Here is a 21,009-nt window from a genome sequence, read left to right as displayed (position 1 = left end):
GTCATGCAGTAGTAGCACCAAGCTGACATAAACGGCATACTTTAAAATTAATAGAAGAGATATCATATATGCTTATGCTTTAATAGAGCATATGTGCCTTACTGTTACAATACAACAAATCAATACCAGATTTCCTTGCAAACACAACATTATATATCCCAAAATAGAAGGATTTCCATACTTTTTTGCTAGAAAGATACAATCTAGTTGTCAAAGAGCATTTAATACAGTTTGAATTACAATGAATTGCCTCTTGCTCATAGACATAGAGGTTAGCAATACAAATAAGTAATAAGATGGCGCTACATGAACTCATAGTATCCACAACATCAAAATATGTTTATAAAGAACCATAGAAAATTTGGCTAATGAATATCTATGAGTACTTCATTGTTTCAGACACTTTAGTTTTTTCACTCTTGAAGCTATCAGTCTGCAAATGCTTGCATATGTTTTTATGTGAACAGGAACTATACTAATCATAGAATAGTTTGGGTTGGAAGGAACCTTTAAAGGTCATCTAATCCAATCTCCCTACAACAAGCAGGGACATCTTCAACTAGATCGCATTGCTCAGAGCCCCATCCAACCTGACCTTGAATGTTTCCAGGGATGGGGCACCTACCACCTCTCCGGGCAGCCTGTTCCAGTGTTTCACCACCCTCATTGTGAAACATTTCTTCCTTAGATCTACTCTGAATCTACCCTCTTCTAGTTCAAAACCATTACCCCTTGCCCAACCACTATAGGCCCTATTAAAACGTCTGTCCCCAGTGAAGATTATTAAAATTAAACCTGTTGTTATATGCAAAAGATATTAATCTATTGAGGACGTTTTATCTTTGGTCATTATTTTATTGTCTGTAAACATCATGCGCAATCCAGTAATTATTCAATTAAGCAAATGAAAATACAGAACATGCCCCTGTTACCAAGTCTTAACCAATAGGAACCCTGCCCATGTATTAACGAGTACATATTCCAAACTATAAAACATAAAGATCTATTGATTTCTGAAGATATAAGAAGGGAAAAGTTAAATATTTATTAGATAGATCCGCTAGCAACTCGATGACAATGATAGGAGGTCTTATTAACTGAAGTTATGAAAAAAATATTCTTTTTAGTACTCAGTGCTACCTGAGTTTTAGAATTATCACCTAAAGAGATAGAAGTGATTATTTTCTATAGCACATATTTCATTTTCATGAATATTGTTAACGAGCTCATCACTGTCAACCCAAAAGTCTAGAACTTTTCACACTTCTGAAAAATAATCGGTACTTTTATTCTTAAAGGTCACAACATTAAGTGTGCAATTGGGTTTTGTGTGGTTTATGCCACACCATTATGTTGATATTCTCTTCAGGAGTTAAGGAGACTCTGTAGACATGATATAATAACTATGAGCTCTTTACTCACACTGAATCATTCCACAGGTCTTGCTCCAACTGAGATTTACCTACTCTTCCACTTTTGCAGCAGGCAAGAATATAATTAGGTAAGCAAGGCTATTAGCACAGAATAGAACTAAACACCTGAATACAGCGCAAGAGCTCTTCTGCACAAACATGCTCGCTGAAATAAGCACAATTAAATATGCAGTTGCACATAATCAAGAGTGGTAGACTAGACTTCCAAGCACAGTATCTGTTGTAGGTCAGATACTCAAGCTTATCTCTGTGATCCTTAAAAGGTACAAGCGTCTCGCAGTACATGTCTAGGATTACTTTCTCAGCATAGCCTGAAGATCTACTCTGATAAGCTCCTGTTGTAACTGCTGTTATTTGGACAGTCCATCCAACTGTTTTTCAGTCCATCCAACTTATTTTGGTAACTCTCATCTAATTATTCTTTAAAAGACACCATCACTCTCTCTGAACTTGGTTCTTGCTGATAAATGTTGGCAAAAACGAACAGTGCTCCTGATCACCTCGAGTAATACTGTATGTAATTGTCGTTAGGCAGAACCTTGTGCGTATTGACATTAAATATCATGATCTGAGCTACAAAATAACACAGCAGCAGAAGGCCTTGACTATATCAGAGTTGCTTGGTAAGTGAATGTTTAATATTTATTTATTGCTGATTAATTATTAATCTTAAAAAGACCTCACACAAACAGACTTTTTTTTTTGTTCTCTCCCCTCCTGCGTCATAGCCCATATGGGCTTCTAAACAAAAAGCAATACCTTTTATTTTATTATGGTAATAACCATGTCTGCCTCACAGCCATTTTTGATAGTCTCCTGTCATTCCATCAAAGAACCTGCAGTATGGACAGCAGCAGAAAATAACAATTAAGTTTGGCACTAGTTTACAGCTATATCACGCGTAGGACTGTAAGAATAGGGAAGTTTATGGGATTTAGAGGGGAGGGGGAAAACACGGAGAGGAGAAGCAAGGAAACAGTTAAAAAGGCATAGAAGCAGAAAATATTTTAAGTATCTGTTCCACAGTAGGATGTGTTGTGTTGTACTTGCTTTATTTAGAATTTTAAGAAACACATTAGTCTTCTCCAATAAACATTCTTAAGAATATTAATTCTGTTTTCTTAAAGTGATGAGTTATGTATATTGAATGTATTTAACACTTGAACCCAGCAGGGCCTCGTTTACTTGCTAGACTAAACCAAATGCTTAGGATGACGTATGTTTATTTCCTTCTATTACAGCTGATGTAGGTGGCCAGCTTGGATTGTTTTGTGGTGCCAGTATGATTACAATCATAGAACTGCTCGAATATATTTTTACTAACTTCTGTTGGGTGTGCATCTTTCTTCTATTGAAAGCTCCTGAAATGCCTCAATGGAACAACCCATCCCAGAACCAACCAACACACAAGGAAAAAAAGAAGGGAATACAAGAATGTTAGTGGCTTGTAGGAGCACAAAATTAATTGTTTCTGCAGCTTCCCTTCCTTTTCAAAATACAATGGAGACAGTAATACTTTGCATTGCTCCCTTCCCTGCACTCATTCTTCCTGCTTCTTTTTTTGCCTAGAACTATTTAACTGTGCTAAGTAACTTTAAAGAGTGAACTTTGCAAAGTTTCACTTCCTTTCTCATGTAAAGAAAAATGTAATCTTTACCTAAAATCTTACTGTAACAAATTCCCTTTTTTTAAAATAGCATAGCAAGTGATGCTACCATACAACATAATCCAGCATTTCTGAGCCAGTTTTTATCTTCTGGATTTTGAGTGAGGAGAAATTATATGCATATCAAAAGAACACACACGTTTCTTAACCACCATAAAGGCAGAGCACTGCTGTGATGAAAAAGCAGATTCCTTATTAACAAGGAAATCTTTGCTAGTAGGTTACCACTATTACATGTTCAATTGAAGGATAACATAGCTTTATCTACCAGAATCAGGAGCATTCCTAGTAACAGTAACTTCTACAGTGTGTATCTGTTTGTCTGAAACATCCAAAAATAAGTCTCATGAGCCTGCCAACTGCTATAGAGAACCATAGGGCATCTTAGTGGGTGGCTAGTGGGTAAACATAGGCCAAGTTCAGTGTTTAATGTCATGGAAGTTGGTAATAAAGACTACAGGTTTCACCTAGGTCTTACCAAAAAAAAAAAAAAATAATCCATGAGAGTTAAGAATTTTGTGGCTTTAATGTTCAGAAAAGCTTCTGTGCTTTCCTATGTCTGTATGGGCCTATGGAACAGTAGTGGTAAACTTATGAGTTTTATGTTTTTAAAGAAGACTTCAGTGATTAAAAAACCACAACTTTCAAAGATGTGTAATCGTGTAGTATAAATAAACACTCACACACACTAAAGCTCATAGAACAGGAAGAGTGCACTCGAGGGGGGCCTTGCATACTTTTTACTACATCTTAGTAAACAACAAAATCACTTTAAAATGTGAGTTAATAGGATAGGATAATTTCACTTTATACAATGAAATTAGACGTGTATCTTTAATACACTTCTTTCTCCAGAGTGGGCCCCTGAATACAGTTCTGAACAAATCCATGGCTGCCCAAGTCTCCTGCCACAGTCTTTCAATCAGAGCTTTTGATGCACTTGGAGGTGCCACACAGTCTGGACGGAAACACATTAGGAGAGGTAGAAAACAGTCTTGTAAAATTAGCCTTGGGCACATCTTTTAAGACTACGTGATAAAGGATAATCCTGATGACTTCTATTCAGTACTTCCTACTAGTAATAGGTAACTTCATCTTAAAACTTATAGCTGTCTAGAGCTCAGACTAGCACCGTATAGACTTTGCTAATCAAAATATTTTTACATTAGAAAGCTCACAAAGGCTACAACATTATACCTTCTTAACCACTGCTCTCCAGTGGGTGCCTGGGCTCTGCAGCCCTCAGACTGCCCGGGAGCGTGCTGCTGCACACTTAGGGAATGTCAGTGCTGTGCCTAGAACTCCAGGTGAGCCATCAGCCATAGCCATGCTCTAGAGCTCACACTGTTCTTCCATACTCAAGTTCAGTGGCTAATAATAGATTAGTTTCTATGAAGAAAGTAGTAAGTGTACTTACTAAGCGGCCAAGCCCTTAATGTTAGACATCAAGTAATGAAAATGCTACTATTTGGCCATCAGTGGCAACAGCTTCCCTTCAGTGTAAGCCCTAGGATAAGTAAGTCAAGAAATACGGGACATGGTTTTGCTTCCTAGAAAGTGATGTCTCCGTTTTACTCGTCAATAACTGCAGGCTTGAGACCTTAAGGTTAATTTAAAGCTATTTTTGCTCCATTCTTTTTTATTGGTCATTACATGGACTTGCCCCGCCCCAACCCCCCACTGTTACCAAGGGCACACGTTTGGAACAGCAGCTGTACCAACAGGTCTACCTAACCCCCCGTCAGAGGTGCGCATCGACCAGCGCGGGGGAAAAATGGAAAGAACAGAACAAACATACTGCAATATTTCTCTGAAGATTTCTCCCAACCTCAAACACTCTATAGCTCTGGAATTCTTGAGCCAGAAGAAATTATGTTTTTTTGGAAGCGGGAACCAGGTATTATCTGGCTTCTGAATAAAAAGAGCAGCAGGGGAAAGATTAGACATAGCGATCTAACAGGCCTTGTATTTCAGAGATCAAAGTGTTTTGGAGCTATCAATCACAATGATTTTTTGTGTGTTTGCTTCTACCAATAAGGGCTAAATAAAACAAAATTAATATTGCAATAACTGAACAAAATAGAACTGGTATTGTTTCTGCTGTGCCAAAAGTTCAAGTGAAGCAGAGAACGTACAAAAAAACCACTCAGCAAAAAAAAGCCACTTCTTAGGAAGGGAATGTATTTGTATCTTTGCTTAGGTTAACAAGACTAAAACGACTTTGCTTTCTCCACTGACTTCAGACAAGGACAACTGAAATCACTGCATGATTATGGATTCTTCTAACGCAAGTGGCAGAAGGAGCTCTGAAAAAAATGCACAAACTGGTGTTTTGCCCAAGGTCAAGCAACAAACTGATGTGAGGGGTTTTTTGCAGCAATGGCTTGTGATGAGATTATATAAAGCAACTGATTCCCCAGCACAGCTAAATATAGCAAGTGCACTGTGCAGTAGAGCAGAAATAAGGGTGCTTTTGTATTTTGATGTATGACTACTGTTCTGTTAAGGCAACAGAATTTTGAAAAATTTTAAGAAAATATTCAGCTTTACTGGATAGTTAAAGATGGTGCGTGTATAAGGGCAGCAGAAGCAACCTATTTTAACGGTTTTATCAGATAGTCTCCCAATTTAGCATTACTTTGCTTCTTAATTGTTTGCTTTTCCTTTTCACAAGTGCACATCCATGCTTCAAGTACAGATATCAGCAAGCTTTTCCCATGCTAATTGTTTGATTCTAAAATGTTAATCTCAACAATTAAAATAATTACATGATTGGGAAAGCCCCCTTGGGCACCTTCCAAATCCCTGCCTGATGTGCAGAGGTGCAACACAGAATGTTACAGCTAGAAACACATTAGCCTGAAGATGACACCCTCCAACCAGCCCAAAACAGTAGTGTTGCACAACAAATAATACAAAAATGGGACATTTTTAAATGCATTCTGCAGAAGTCATTAGATTTTATTTAACACTGTAGAGAATATCATGCTGTTGCATGTATTTTCTGAAGAATGGAGGAAGGCAATCAGGTTGTGCGAATAACAACCTGGTTTTGGTTGCTCTGGATTTTATGTCCAGAGAGGATTGTTGCATGCTCTTACACACTGTATTCATTTTCACACCCTTGGGCAGCGGATCAGAGCATCAAAGTAGCTCCTGATACAAGGAAGACAGCTTTAGAATCTATCAGGGAACCTGCTGGGACAGTTTGGGGTGGGGGGAGGTTGGAGATTGTGAAAGACTTGCATCAAATCCTTTGACAGGTTTCTTCAGCTCATTTCCTTTCTTCTGTATGTGGAAGACATCTCTAAAGGAGTGCCAGAAAGTAAGGCTTTATTCAAGGAGAAATTGCAACTTTGGACAAAGAGCTCAGGAAACAGGCCTGGCCCTTGCTTATTTGGTAAAGCAAAATGAACAGAGAGTGGCCTGTACAGGAGAAGGCTTTAGATCAGACTTTTACAGATTAGATTAATTCATTGCAGCATCTTGCCAGTAGATGCCCCACTTACCTCGGGCTTTTGGTCACAAGCCTTCACGCGTGAGTGGAGTTGATTTCTCAGCATCTGTTATGGAATCACTCAGTATAACTTTAATCAGATTATTTCCCTCTGATTAGTGATGTATGAGCTGGCGAAGTATTTCAAACAAGTTGCTGGCAAACCCGACATTTACTTAGCCTGAAGTAAGTGACAGTATCTTTGCCACAGAATGTATAGATTAATTTCTGAGGTAAACCAGCAAAAATATACAGCCATCCCTATTCTGCACCAAAATAAGCAGATCAAACTATCTCCTAAGGAGCTTATATGAGCCAGCTGATCTACTGTTGCTTAAGAAAGCGTTGGTTAAGGTAAAATAGGAATGTCCTTAATCCTCACCAATTCTTTAGGCTGAAACTACACAGGAAAACAGGAATTTCCCTATGCAGTCACTCAGGTTGGAAGGTAGCTAGCTGTGTCCGCCCTCCAGCCCTAGCACAAGGGTGTGCACTGTACGTGAATCTGGTGTTGGCAAAACTTCAGGAAAGCAGTCTTCCTCACCCAGGCAGTACCCCATGGCAGCATGATACAGCACCTCGGTTTCCTACAGCTCCTTTCCAGTTTAGCACTGCTCTGGGGTTGTTGCTTCATGTTTTGGAAATCCAAGGACCATCACACGATCCTAAAAAATCCCAGACCAAGGTAAACCACAATGGTTCACTCATGCCACTTGTCAGAGTACACAGTGCTTTAGAAGCATATGTCCCTTACTATGCTATAAACGTTGGTACATCTGGTCACTGTAACTGTATCCCCAGTTACCTTCCCAGGGCGACAGTTGGTGTGCTTATTAAACTCAGGATTCAAGAAGTCTCTCCAAACTCATATTGTAGTAATTACTTACAGCAATGCTGAAACATGACTGGGTTATAAACGATGAGCTCTGTATGTGAATGGGATACTGCTGTAGATCCAGAGCTAGCACCACATCTTGTTGACGCTGCTTATGCCCATCCTGGTTAACCCTCTTGCAGTGTAAGTCCTTTTATCCACCAGAAGACACTCGGCTCTGCTGACTCCTCACAAAAAGCAAAGCCACCACAAGAAGGAGGGAACGTCGTTTAGAAAAGAAAAACTCCAAATAGCTCTTCCCACTGCACGCACAGCTGACATCCAAACCAGGGCTCCCTACCCATCTCCTATCCCAGGATAGAGGCTCTCAGTGATGCTTTTAAAAACCTCTTTTGGGATCAGGAGTGCTTTTACAAAACCGTAGCAGGGAGAGAGAGCTCCACACACATGCAGCTGTTCCTTCCAGACTGAAATACTAAAGCCTTTCTACCTCTAGAAAACCATGTCATTTTGCAACATGAAGCCTTAACCAGTGCATATCTAGCTTTGCCTTGCTAATTGTGGGGCTTGCTTTCAAAAGAACGATCACGAGCCTTAGAAAACTTGGTAATACTTCCAGTACACTTCAGGATCCTTGATGAAAATAAGATTTGTAGTCTACATGATAATTGTCAGTATTTCTGCTTACTTTGTGACACTTTCAAAGCCACTCCCAACCTAGCCAGTTGTTTTGAGTTAGTGATGAAGACCTAGACTAACACAGGTTGCCTCACTTGTGGGTCTCAATCCAAGCACAGCATTGGGTTCCCTTACCTACTTCTACCTTTTTAAGACCTGGCAAACAGGCTTTGAAAGCAGGTTTGATGACCATATATTTGACCATTGCAGACATACCCGTCACATGCTTAAAGACTTCATTTCAAAACCATGAATCAACTGAAGATAGGAAGTGGGAAGAGTTACAAGAAGGAAGACTTTCATACACAAGCTGTGAAAAATGTGGGCTTCTCAGGACTGCACACATGCCATAGAACATGCCAAAATTGTTCATTAAAAACCAAAATTTGCTTCTGGTGTTGTTCAACTCAGCCCATCTGCCTCCCACAATGATTCAATTCTTAGTGCCGTTTCCGTAACAGATACTCCCAATAACTTTAGCTAAGAATTTTAATATAACCTCTTTTCCTGGGGTAACCAACAGGTCTTTGTGTACAGTAGTGACCAAAGAAAACAATTATAAAGCCTTCTATGACTCCTGGCTAACAGGACTAGCCCTGGAATATCTTCCTGTTGTCACCTAGCCTGCTACGTTTGTAACCCTGATGAATCCTTTAACATTCCTTGCCACTGTCTGTAGGACTAATATTACTTGTTACAGAATTGATCCAGAGATCAGTGGAAATTTTCCCACTTAAAAATGCCAAACAACTTCAGACCAAGCCCATGTAAATTTACAGTTCACTTGTAGATTGTGCATGCTCTAGTCTGGAAGTGTTACATCACATCTTCGTCCTTTCCTGCACTCTGAATAAGTGGAATTTTGGCATTTCATGTTTGGTGGGGTTTTTTTGGTTTTTTTTTTGTTTTTGTGTTTTGTTTTTTTTTTAGTTTAAACTTCTGAGCAACTTATGAATAAAAGTGGCAAACAACACCGCATGTGAAACAAACCAGATATGAGGGGAAAAAACCCACCCCAAATATTTAACTGCAGAAACATCACAAAATATCTGGTTTAAGATGAATTATACGAAGCTGTTCACTGTTGACACATGAAAATCTAACGAACAGTAACAAGTAGAAAAGGAAAAAAAGGAGAAAAGGCAAAACTGTTACTAAGAGATCTACACAATTCTAAAAAAATCTGAGAGAAACAAGGTCACATCATGCATTACAACACCATAATTTAGAAACTTCATTTTTCCTGAAGAGCAAGCTGCCAGTTGCTCTTTATTTTCCAGTATTCCACTTCAGACAAGGACTTCACCATGTGTAGCTCTTCACAAGATGTGGACCCTATTCCAAAGGACCTTCAGCCTTAGAAAACTGTTAATTATCCATCTCATCCATCAACTCAAAGCACCAAATTCAAAATGCCAAAATGTTTTGGGATGCCACTTTAAATTGTCAAATGGGAAAGCAGGGTAGGTAGGCAATGGCTATTACCTGTTCCCTCATCCCGACTGCTTGCAAAGAAAGCTTCGATGTCTTAACATTGAACAAATGGCCTAAATAGTGAGCAGACAACTGCACTGCAGTGATGGGCATGACTGTCCTCAAGCCTCCCTTGAGGGGACGCATGTTCACACCTGGTATGTGAAGAAGCAGGGGCAGCAATGTTTTTGAATTGTGTTGAACAGCCCAGCTACTTGCTACCCAGTTATTTTGATGATATCTTTGTGTTTGCTCCAGCAAACACTCACCCACATAAGCTCTGCTGGGGACACTAGCAAATATTGGATTATGAGGTTTATAGCTAAATTTGGAGATAATCTATTCACTCTTTACTGCTGATACATGACTGAATTCTCTCTAGCTGGCATCGCCAGTTTCTGCATATCCCATGAGAAGTTTTCAGTACAATAGGCCCACAAGAATCTTTTGGCAGAAAAAAAACCTGTCTAGAAATCAAGAACAGTATAAGCAAATTAATAACCACATTCAATCCCAAAGATACATCCAATCGGGGTAACGATCTCTCTGGGGAAGAGAAAGGGGTAGTTTCCAAGATTAGAACAGAGTATTTCTTGTGACACTTTGAGGAGAGGTATGCTTCATATCTCTGAGGAAAATCCGAAGGCCTGAGGAACCAAACCATTCGTGTGCTAAGGAAAATCCTAGACATTTACCTTCTTTCTTAACTTTTGTGTCTTTCATAACATCAGAGAGGAAATATACCTTCTAAATGCAGAACCTGCTGCTGAGTTTGCACTCAGCAAGGCGTTAGGCTCTGTTAATTAACCCTTACAGGAGCTTTTCATCACTCTCACAGTTTAAAGTCAACAAATATATTTCAGAATTCAGCTGCATAATTCTGGCATTGTTCCCTCAATAGAGCAAAGAGCATAAACACATCCACAAACTGATCAGTCATTTACATGATCTCAAGACCAGCCCTTGGGTGCCCTGCAAGGAAAACATGCAACAATCACTTATCAATATGTATTTCATTAACAACAAAATCTTATGCAATGGTGGTTAAAGCTAGCCAAATTCCGGAGGGCTGCACCAAGGACAAGGCTCGACTACTTCTTTTTCAGTCTTCCTACCTGGATTTAAAAACACTAGGTTACCCAAGGTCTCTCTACCTTCAAATAATCAGCTGAAAGAGGTTGAGGGTTATTTTGTGAGATTGTTCAGCCATCAGGACAGAACAGCTGCCCTGCTGAGAAAGCTACAAAAGGCAAGGATTTATATCATGTGTTCTGACTGCATGCATTTGGCTATGTAATACAAACAACCCATTAACAAAATAAATCATATACAGGACTTGTTAATTAAAATTAGTGCATCATTCACATACATCAAGAAATCATTATTTGCCTTAAGGAGCACAAAGGACGACAGAACAGACAACAGATGCCAGGCAGCTCTCAGATTCATAAAACAATTCCTTTGGCCATACTTACAGAATCAGTTAGTAGTCAACATTTACCCCTCTTTTTCTTGTTAAAAGTGAAAAAGCAGCAACATTGCTTTGTACTGTTCCTTTTGGTGCTGATGGGAAGAAAGCCCTTGGCAGGGACCATAACCTCTGTTATCTTGCACATCAGATTCCCTCACCCATGTCCCCTGCACCCACAAACTCACACTCCCTCTGCTGCAGGGCAAGGCAGGTGCATCTCAGGTAGCGCTGCTTATGCAAGTGCCCGGACAACCACAAGAGCCCAAGCAAGGCCTAACACTCAGCACCATCTCCTTTGCCTTGAAGCCTCCCAATTATCTGTTCCACCTGCCCCTGTAAGGTGGAAAGAGGCATCAATGAAAAAGCCACAGCAGTGCTTAAAGCTGTTCCCTGATTGAGCTATGTGCTGGTGGATTGGGACCGTTCCTTTCATCACCTAATTTCCTGCTCAGGTCCCTATTTCCTGATTGCTAGTAAATTGTTTTGCACCAAGCCATGCACTGATAGAATTCACCCACTTGCGTATCAGTCAGAAGAAAGCTGCTTTTTGTTTTTCCATGGGCAAGGAGTTCTCCAGCACTTGTTTGTTATTTAGGAGCAGGAGACATTCCAACCTGACCTAGCTATGGTGGTTAGTAATGCTAATGATTTATAGATATTTTCAAGTTTGGTGAGCAAGTAAAGTAATTCTGATAAATGTAATGTAAAGTTCGCATTTGCATTATTGAGATGCACAGAAGGGAAAGGGAATTGTTACAGAAACAGATGAGGGAAAGAAGCAATGACTGTTAAACATCAGTCCATGCCGTTTATCCACATCCTCATAATTAAAGGTTGTGCAGTAGTTTGAAGATGGTAGAACAGAAGTATCAGACTTAGGGGCTTCTGGCATACTCCAGATAGGAGCCAGTCTGGAAAAAAATATGATGTTGATTTTTCTTTTTTTGCAAGTGTTTTCAATCCTGTCTCCAACTCAGAAACACCTTCAGTAACACTTGTTTTAATATAACTTCTTCTGTATATTCACCAGAAGGCTGTGGTCAAAACTAACATAAGGCACAGAAACAGATGTTTAAAATGGATTACCCTGCATCGGGAGCGATACTGCTGGTCAGCAGGAACTGGAAACTCCTAGCAAAGAAATGAGGGCTTCATGGCAGAAGCCACTCTTGAAGTGCTGACGAGCTCTTTCTAACAACTAATTCCATTAACAGACTGGATTAATGCACCATGGTAATGCCCTAAAATAACATCATCTTGCAGCAATGTTGCAGTTGCCACAAGTCTCCAGGTTCACAGGGGGCAATAAAATCAGCCACTATGCAAGTGGAAATTACACAAAAATTTGTCTATGAGAAACTATCAATGAAATATGAAATGTTTAGAAAGATGTGGAAACATAGTAACTTTGGCTTGTAAGTCTTAAACAATTAAAACAAATAATTACCTTTTAAAATAGGAACTGCTTTGTATCAAGTTTTTTGGTTGATTCTAGGATACTTTTCTTGTAAGAGCTTCCTGTAAATGTAGTTATGGGAATACCATGCCCTGCTTGGGGAAAAGTTTAACTCATTTATCTTGAATTGAAGCTGTTAAATAATGCGGGTGTGTTACATATTCCTTAACAGAAAAGTTCAACTAATGTCTGAAGTCCAAAGCAGAGTTAGAATTCATCAAGAAGGGAAAGGCTCCTGATTTTCTTCAGGGTGGTGGGGGCAGGCAGGGGTAAGATGAGAATTCAGTACTTTAGTAAAAACAAAGCCAATGAACCAAAAGGATGGACAGTGTCCCTTGAGACATATGCAGCACAGTTTGGGGACCATTCCCCCAGGAAATAAGGTTCAAGTGAAAACTGAGGTTGAGACTTTCAGAGAGGTAAAGATCCAATCGTTAAACCAGCACTTCTGTCCAGGGAGCCTCTTTTCAGCCTTATAAAATAAGCAATGACAGTTAATATATCTAATTCTGTTATTTGACAAATTATTACATGTTGAAGGAAGCAAATGCTTTCAAAAATAAGTATTTTCCTATATAACAAAATTGACCTTTCTTTTCCTCCAGTGACCAAAGCAAAGCAGCAGTTATTTCCACAGTCTTCCTTAGGAGGAAAATTGAGTACCTCAGGAAAGCAAGTTTTTCCAACAGCTGCTGACTTTAGATTTTGCTGTCTGTACACCACGCTTGCTACTCCACAGACGGTACACAAATGGGTGCACAGTCAAAGGTGCCTGTTCGGTCAGTAATTCTTCATCTTTTAAACAGGAGTACTGCAGGCACAGCAGAGAGCTAACTGCCTGCTACTCAGGAGAAAGCCACCAACTAGCAAGATGACCCCCCGTGCTTCTTCCCTAACAAATACCTGCAAGATCCTGCTACCTCCAACCTAAAGCAAGCCCCCAGAACCCAGGGTAAGCCCCTTGCCTCCAGACTGATGGCGAGCTGCTTCTCTGTGCCCTTTTGCCAGGATGGTGACAGCAGGGGAGGTTGACAAGACCCTGGAGGTGCACAGTCCTGCAGCCACAGCAAGCTCATTGCCCCTTCCCTGGCTGGCAGCAGACTCTCTGCCCTGTGATTGCAGATCAGACTTCTGGACGTCTCTTCTGGGTGTCTACACAGTGCTGGGACAGAAACACTCACCAGCATCAGGTCACCTCCCAAGGGCCTTACTCACAACCTGCTCATGAATCCATACTTCCAGAGGCACTGCCCTCTTTCAGAAAGGGAAGAGACTTAGTGTGCCATCTGTGCGTGTCACCAACCCCACAGGGGTCAACATTTTGAAGCTGCACACTTGGTAGGTCGGCATGATCTCCTGCCCCCCTTCCTCCTTTTCTGAGTGAGGGTTTATCAAGGTTAGGTCATTTGGAGCGTGATGGAGGAAGGGCAATCAAGCATTTGCAGTCAGAGCTACAACAAACAGGTTCTCTTTGATTAATTTTAGCTTCTCTTCCTCCTCATTCCTGCAAAACATCTGCAGTCTCATGAATTATCTCCAGCCATAATCTATCTGTGGAAGCGAATTATCCCTACGGCCTGTCTGATTGTTTAATTCAGAATTTACTGGCTGCCTTCAATGAGAGTTTTGCTTGGGTATTAGTTGCGCACTCTTAGATCCCGTAACACGGCTAACAGGACTGCAGTCCCCGCTCTCGGGAGAGGTGATGGCCCAAGACAATGCCACCCAGCCAGAAGGGCCCAGAGAGACAGCCCCCACCCGACAGGAGCCCTGTGCGAGGTGCCTGTGTCCATGTCATGGCCTCACAAAAGTAACTCAGCAGCAAACACGCAGATCATCATTAGCTCTCTTTGCAGGAAAGCTTTATCTTCTGAGCATGCATAAACAGAAAATAAACATTAAAACACGAGAGGGTAAAACTATCCAGTTCACAGTACCTTCTTCTACAGATTTCAATTTAAAAAAAAAAAAAAAACAACAACAAAAACCAAACCAAACAGACACATTTCTTCTTCAGGCAGCTCCTGTCCTACCCTGCCCTTGACACTGTCCATGTCATTCTTGCTGGGGTCACGGCCAAGCAAGGCCCCACTATCGCTTCTTCCCAACGCTAAAGCACGTGATACTTTCCCCCTAACTAGTTTTGAGTTGCCGCCCAAGAAAACTTACTCTTCCCGCTAAAAATTAACTAGCAACAAAAGAGAAGCCCAGACAAATTGAGCAAATGTCTTGCAAAAATGTTTCTGACCGTGTTGCAGTGCTTCAGCAGACGGCATCCATGGGCAGACTGAGCATGGACCCAGCACCGGCCCAGAGCAGCTGCGGTCCTGGCTGTATCAACAAAAGCCTCATCCCTTTTGCAGGACTAATGCGAATTCAGAAACCCACCTCATTGCTTCCCTGCAAGTTTTGATTCAGAGAAGGTCAGATTTCCTTTTCTAAAGTATGTCCTGATTTGTTACGATTTTACAAAGCAAATTGAAATTTTTTTTCAGATGAAGAGCATTTTACCCAGGTGGTATTACAGTCGGACATGCAGGTACCTCTCCTGTGGTTTTGTTTTCTTTTCCAGGGCACTATCTTATTATATGTAGAAAAAGGATGCCTCTTGATCATGGAAGATGGGGGAAGTAAGTCTTTGCTCTCGCACTGGAGGACACCAGAACTCGGGCGCTGCAGTGCTCTAACACAGCGCCTCTGCCTGCTTCACTGCCGTTACCCCAGGGTGGCACCCAGCGTCAGGTCTGATTCTGAGACCTATAGGCAGGATCATACACAAAGCAACCCCTATGGTTTTATGCTGTCAGCCTTGCCGAGCTGTCAAAACCTGACACAACAGTCTAATATACCCTTTCTGCTTTCTTTGAGACCATTGCAACATTCTACATAGACTGCCTGGTGTTGTAGCAACAGGGGAGAAAATATTAGCACCCTGCAGCACTTAATTAGAAAACATGACATCATCTGACACAGAACAGCATCTTCTATTACACAAGAAGGAACATAAAACGCACAGACTGGCAGCTGTGCCCGTGAAGAGCCACCCAGTCAGATTTATTGGCTGCCTAGTGCGTGATCTCCCATGTTGCAGCAGCTCTTCCTTTTGCAGGTTCGTTCTGAACAATTAATTGGAGTTTTTAGCCTGTTGAGGCCAGAAATTAAGAAAGCATAATGAGAAAAGGAATCAGTGGCATTTTGAAGTGTTGGGTTCACTTTGGCTTTTTTTTTGATAGGCCACGGCACTCAGTCTGAGTATTTCCTACTGCTGCAGTGCTGCGGTGCCACGAAAAACCTGGTCCAAAGGCAGGGAACTATCACAGTTAAAACGTGACATAGCTGGGAATGCAAGAGACAGTGGAGATTGTGTCCAGCTGTGTTTTTCAACTGAAAATACACGTCAACATTTACCCACAGATACCACAGTGGGAAAATGAATCATACCCAGTAAAGAGTATGCAAAAAATCTGTCCTAGGACAAATATTTCATAAACAAAGGTTGACTTTTTCTTGGCATCTCCATGATAAAACGAAATTAATTACAGCTTAAATACTGACATCTCCAGTTTAAAAATGAATACACAGCAAACCTTAAATTTACACAGTATGAGGACAAACGAGAAAACGACGTTTGTTTGCAATCTGAGACACTCGATCATTTGACTTGGAGCTCCAGTGTTCCCTCCTGTCCCTAGCTGAATCCTTCCCTGCCAGTAATTGTGCTCCCAAGATGGCTCATACATTTTGTGTTAAATAGAAAAGGACTGCAGGGAGAAGGACTCGAGAGTAATTACCCAAACCCCACACAGTGCCTTCATCAGGATTACTGCAGGATTATTGTACTTTTGTACAGGCCTCATACGAGTGTCTTTTTTGCTGGACACAGGCCAAGCTGCAAGCAAAGAAGAAAGGCGGCCTACACATGTATCTATATTTGTGTGTGTATTTATATAACCTGAGGGGTAGGATGATGTGGGAAAGGAAGGCTTTGTGAAAAGGCATGTATCTTCACTTTGTGAGCAAGTTTCTTATCCTCCAGATGATTACGTAATTGCCCACAAACACACCCATAGCGTGGCAGAAGGCAACACTTTGGTTTCTGGTACAGGCTGTTAAATCTCGGAATGATTCACTATGCTCTCTGTAGAAAAAGGATATTTACTCTTCAGCCTCCTAGCACAGTTTTTTTAAAAAATCAGATTGTTTCTGAATGCTTTGCATATGAAAATCACCATTTGACTCGCACAAAACATCTGAAAGTAAGAAGACATAATCTGCTTTCTTTTCTTTCCAGCAACCTTACACACAGTGTTTAGGACTTGTGAGAATTAGATGTGCATTTCTTCGCAATTAGTACATTGCATATTTCAGTAAGATTTATGAAGGTGGTTTGATTTTTCACTCAGTTCATCATAACACTATGCTCATACTGACACAGGGGCTGACGCCAGCAACAGAGGTTTACTTCTTACCTGAAAACTATGGCCGTGTAGTTTCAGTGTGGATATTTTGTTGTTTGGTTTTTATTTTTAAACAAAGGCTCAAGGACTTAATTGGTGTCCAGCTCAGGATTATGATTAACACCAGCTAGGAACTGCGAACACTTTCAGTCTTTTGTCTGCACTCAGCTAAATTCTGTCCTTTTAATCACAAGTCAGTTGTTTGAGCACTAGGCAGGATACCCAGCTTATCAAAGTGTAAAATCAACTCTGGAAGGCTAGAATGACCCCAAGAACCTGGGATATAAAAAACACACGGGCTTTAGGCCAGAGGTGTCCAGGATATGAACAGAGAAAAACAAATGTGTGCTAGCATTGGCTGACCGCTGCAAATTCACAGACCCTCATCACACAAAATTGCTTCTCTTGAAAAGTACAATTGTATTGTACCACAGAATTTGTACCAGATGCTATTTATATATTGAAATTCTCATAATAATCTCTTAAAAAAAACCCCAAAACCAATAACAAAGGCAACGTCTAACTTTTCAGAAACATCATGGAGCTAAAACCAGCAGTATTCCACCTCTGCTCTTCCTATGTATTGAAGTTAAGCCAGTTTTGACAGAATTCCACATGGGGCAGGTCAATGAAGACATCAGCATCTAAAAATATGGGCCACATTATCAAATGGCCTCATTGGTTGTGGAAGTCTTTATAATGTAACTTCTAAAGACTGACAGTGTGCACTTAATAAGCTTGTCTCAAGATTTACTGAAGCCTGTGAGAGTCCTTCTGCTCTTTTCAAGCCTCGTATTAGGGAAAAAAAAAAAAAAAAAAAGAAAAAGTGTATTATCCAAGAAACATTAGCAACAATCCAACTACTCAGCCTGGCACTATGAAAGCCAACCACAGTTGTATTAGAGTAGCAGAGTTCCCTGCATGGCTACAGCCTCACTTAACAATGCACAGAAACCCAAATTCTTTTGAATATCTGAATTCAAAGGAAAGCATACACTCCAGGAGATTACAAACAGCTAAGCATTCCATAATTTGCAATTTCATTGCTGCTTTCCCCTTTCTTCTCTTTGTTTCAACTTTTTTTTACAAAAAAACCTAAAATAAACCAGATGCATTTGTAAACAGACTTTGGTAATTACTCTGCCTCATGTTTCTGCTAGAGAGCTGCTACTGAAAAAATAGATCACTGCAGTTAAATAGAAGAGGCGACAGAGCACACACAAAAGAACTAAACAGAACTGCATAAGGTTTTACTGTTATCTGAGAATAATATTTAACCAAAGTATAGTTTTAGTAGCTGCAAGTGGCATTTAAGTGAAGACCAGTTCTAGTAATAAAAATGGTGAAGTGCCTAAATCATACTGGTTTCCTTGAAGTAAAAAGCTCTTATATGAACACAATATATGAGCTATTATTTTAGTGCTTTAAGAAATTGGTTATGTTACAAAGTAGCTTAACAGGAGGTTTAACAGTCTGAAATGATCAAGAAGGTAAAATATAAACTCAATTTTCTGGCATGCCATCTTCCATCATGAAGCATAATACAGAAACTTCAGTTACTTCACAGCCATTTGCGTGAATTATGTCAATGCACAACCACAGCTGTCACAAACCCCACGCCTTTAGAAGTCACCATGAAAGTTTTGGTAAGCTCGATCAACTTCAAGTGCAAATTGCTGTTGTGTACCTATTAGAGCGAGGGCAATCTCTCATGGAGAGCTGGGACGTGTTGCTGTCCGACAGTGAGGCGATGGAAAGGAACGCATGTGGTTTCCCATCTTCATTTCCCATTCCTAAAGCTTTGGTTGGTAATGTACATCCTGCTCAAAGTGGATGCCTAATAATTTTTGATTGTTAAATACTGTCCAGTCCAAGAGTTTCAAGGGAATGTATACATTTTTGTGAACTTGTCTACTATTTTCACAGCATTAATCTACACATTTTGAACACTCCTTTAATCTGAGGATGCAAGCCATTAATCTGAATGTGGTAGACTCTTAGATATTTGCAAACATTAGAACAATTACTTGATAAATTATTTAAACTTGGACTTCAAATTATGGACTGGAGAACCATACTTGTTTGCATCAAACAATAAAATACAGCTTTCACCAAAAAGAAAATCCAAGATTTCCGTAAGTCAGTGGAAAAAATAATTTATTGCAATTTCTTTTGCACATTAACATGAAACATTTACACATATATATTCTGTGCTGATAAGGTATACTAGATATAGACAATTTTTATACACAAAGTAATTGCACTATCCTATTTTATAATGCAAATATTCAGAAATTATCAGTCAGGTAAGAACAGATATTATTCACATAAAAATGCACTGTATGTTGAAGTTATGGAAAGTCTATGCATCTGAAACCTTGTCCACTTCTACTAACTGTACCAGCTGATAAAAGATACTATGTTCCCTTACAAGCTTTACATCCCTTAATTACGCCAGGAGACCTAGAATATTATCAGGTCCTCCCAAGGAATAAAATAGTATCATTTCTGAAAATTAGAGAAATCAAATCAAAAGGCAACCATGACAACCACATCTCGGCAGCACACCTTTCAATTCTGGGGACTCCATCACAAAAGAATCAAAGCACTACAGGTGGTTGAAAATTGTCCAGCAATCTGTTATTAACGTGACAATTTAGTTAATATAAATCAATGAGAAATACATTCCAAGTGAACAGCATTTCAGTAGAAGTACATTGGCACATGCTTCAAACAGCAGTATCAGACAAACTGCCCCTTTTCAATACAGCATATGTTTACATAGTGTCTACAAAGGGAAAATGCAGGATGATATCAAAAGAGGAACCTTTTAAAGTGTTATTCACAAAATGAATGGGATACATGGTAATAGCAGGGCTAAATCTGATAAACAACATTTATACAGTAATTTTCATAATGCTGCTTCAGATATTATTTTTAAAAATAGTTCTTTAGGTTCATTACTCTGCCCAACAACCAAAATACCTATCTTTCCAGAAATGCCACTGATTCACATAACCACTATACTTCAGAGATGAAGATGAAGATGTGAAGCATCAGATCAAAGTGGTTAGTTGTGGCGTGCATACTACAAAATTTTATTCATTATCTGGTGGTAGGAAGGGCTACATGTACATGACTGACGTGCAAAAACGCATATCAAAAAAAAGGAAAGCTTGAAATACATGCTCACAGCAGAGATAACACCACCAAACATTAAGGGGAAAAAATAGCAAGCAAGCCTGGAGGAAAATGGTGAGTATGATTTCAGGAGTAGGGCAAAAAACAATGGTACTGCACACAGCAATGGGAGGTATGACGTGAAATAGCATCCATAACTCAACCTTACTGCCTGGCACCCTATTTGGAGACAGTACTGCGCCCTATCCAGCGTCCTCTTCCTCTTCCCTCAGCTCAGAAAGCATCTTGCTTTGTTTCCTTGAGTGCATGCAAGTAGAATTTGAGAAGTAAGGTATTTTCTTTGAAGAAACAACATGGTGGGTCAACGCAGTGACAAAATACATTTTACAACTTGCAACCAGTATCAGTAAATAACAGAAATAATAAAACACAGCATAGGTAACGCACATATTTCTTCTGTATTTGTGGTATGTAGGAACATAACAATTCCTACATTCCCTGATGAACTACTTGCTCTGACCAAGATATTTTAACATGTTCCCATCAGTAATGTGGGGACATGGCAGAAGAGAAAGGTATTTGGAAGTGGGGAATAATGGAAGTTGCAGTCAGACACATGAGGGTCTCTGCAATCTTTATTTTTTAAAACAAATCTGTTTTCAAGAGAGGAGCTACAGCTGAACCTCTGTTAAAATAATAATGATATAGTAATAATTAATCTTGTGCAAACAACTGGATGCAAAATGAGTAACAGGTCACAGTTGCTTTTGTTCTATGTATATTTCTGATGCAATCCTAATTTTTGGTGTAGTGATATCATGGAAGAGATATTTTAACTTGAAAAAAGTAAAGCAGCAGCACTCCAAACACCACTGACTCTTGTAAATCAGGTCTTTCTCAGAA

General features: G+C 40.0%; 2 protein-coding genes across 3 annotated transcripts in view; one reads left to right on the top strand and one right to left on the bottom strand.

The window, feature by feature from the left end:
* Window positions 1-19,901, top strand: part of ASIC5 (acid sensing ion channel subunit family member 5) — a gene marked incomplete at its 5' end in the record, with an annotated part of 30,825 nt that extends 10,924 nt beyond the window's left edge. Inside the window, 2 exons of the mRNA XM_080364716.1 lie at window positions 1,965-2,056; window positions 2,675-19,901. Coding sequence (XP_080220842.1) covers window positions 1,965-2,056; window positions 2,675-2,874 — 292 coding nt within the window. The 3' untranslated portion in view covers window positions 2,875-19,901. The remainder of the gene's footprint in view (window positions 1-1,964; window positions 2,057-2,674) is intronic.
* GUCY1B1 (guanylate cyclase 1 soluble subunit beta 1) overlaps window positions 19,106-21,009 on the bottom strand; it is a 39,698-nt gene continuing 37,794 nt past the window's right edge. For both annotated transcript variants that reach the window (XM_080385253.1, XM_080385252.1), the window contains one exon: window positions 19,106-20,403. In XM_080385253.1, the coding sequence (XP_080241379.1) occupies window positions 20,380-20,403 (24 nt within the window). In that variant the 3' untranslated portion in view covers window positions 19,106-20,379. The remainder of the gene's footprint in view (window positions 20,404-21,009) is intronic.

This window comes from Falco punctatus (genome assembly GCF_963210335.1).
Source record: "Falco punctatus genome assembly, chromosome: 1".
NCBI lineage: Eukaryota > Metazoa > Chordata > Aves > Falconiformes > Falconidae > Falco > Falco punctatus.
The sequence above is the reverse complement of the archived record's forward strand: the minus strand, read 5'-3'. Positions and strand labels throughout refer to the sequence as shown.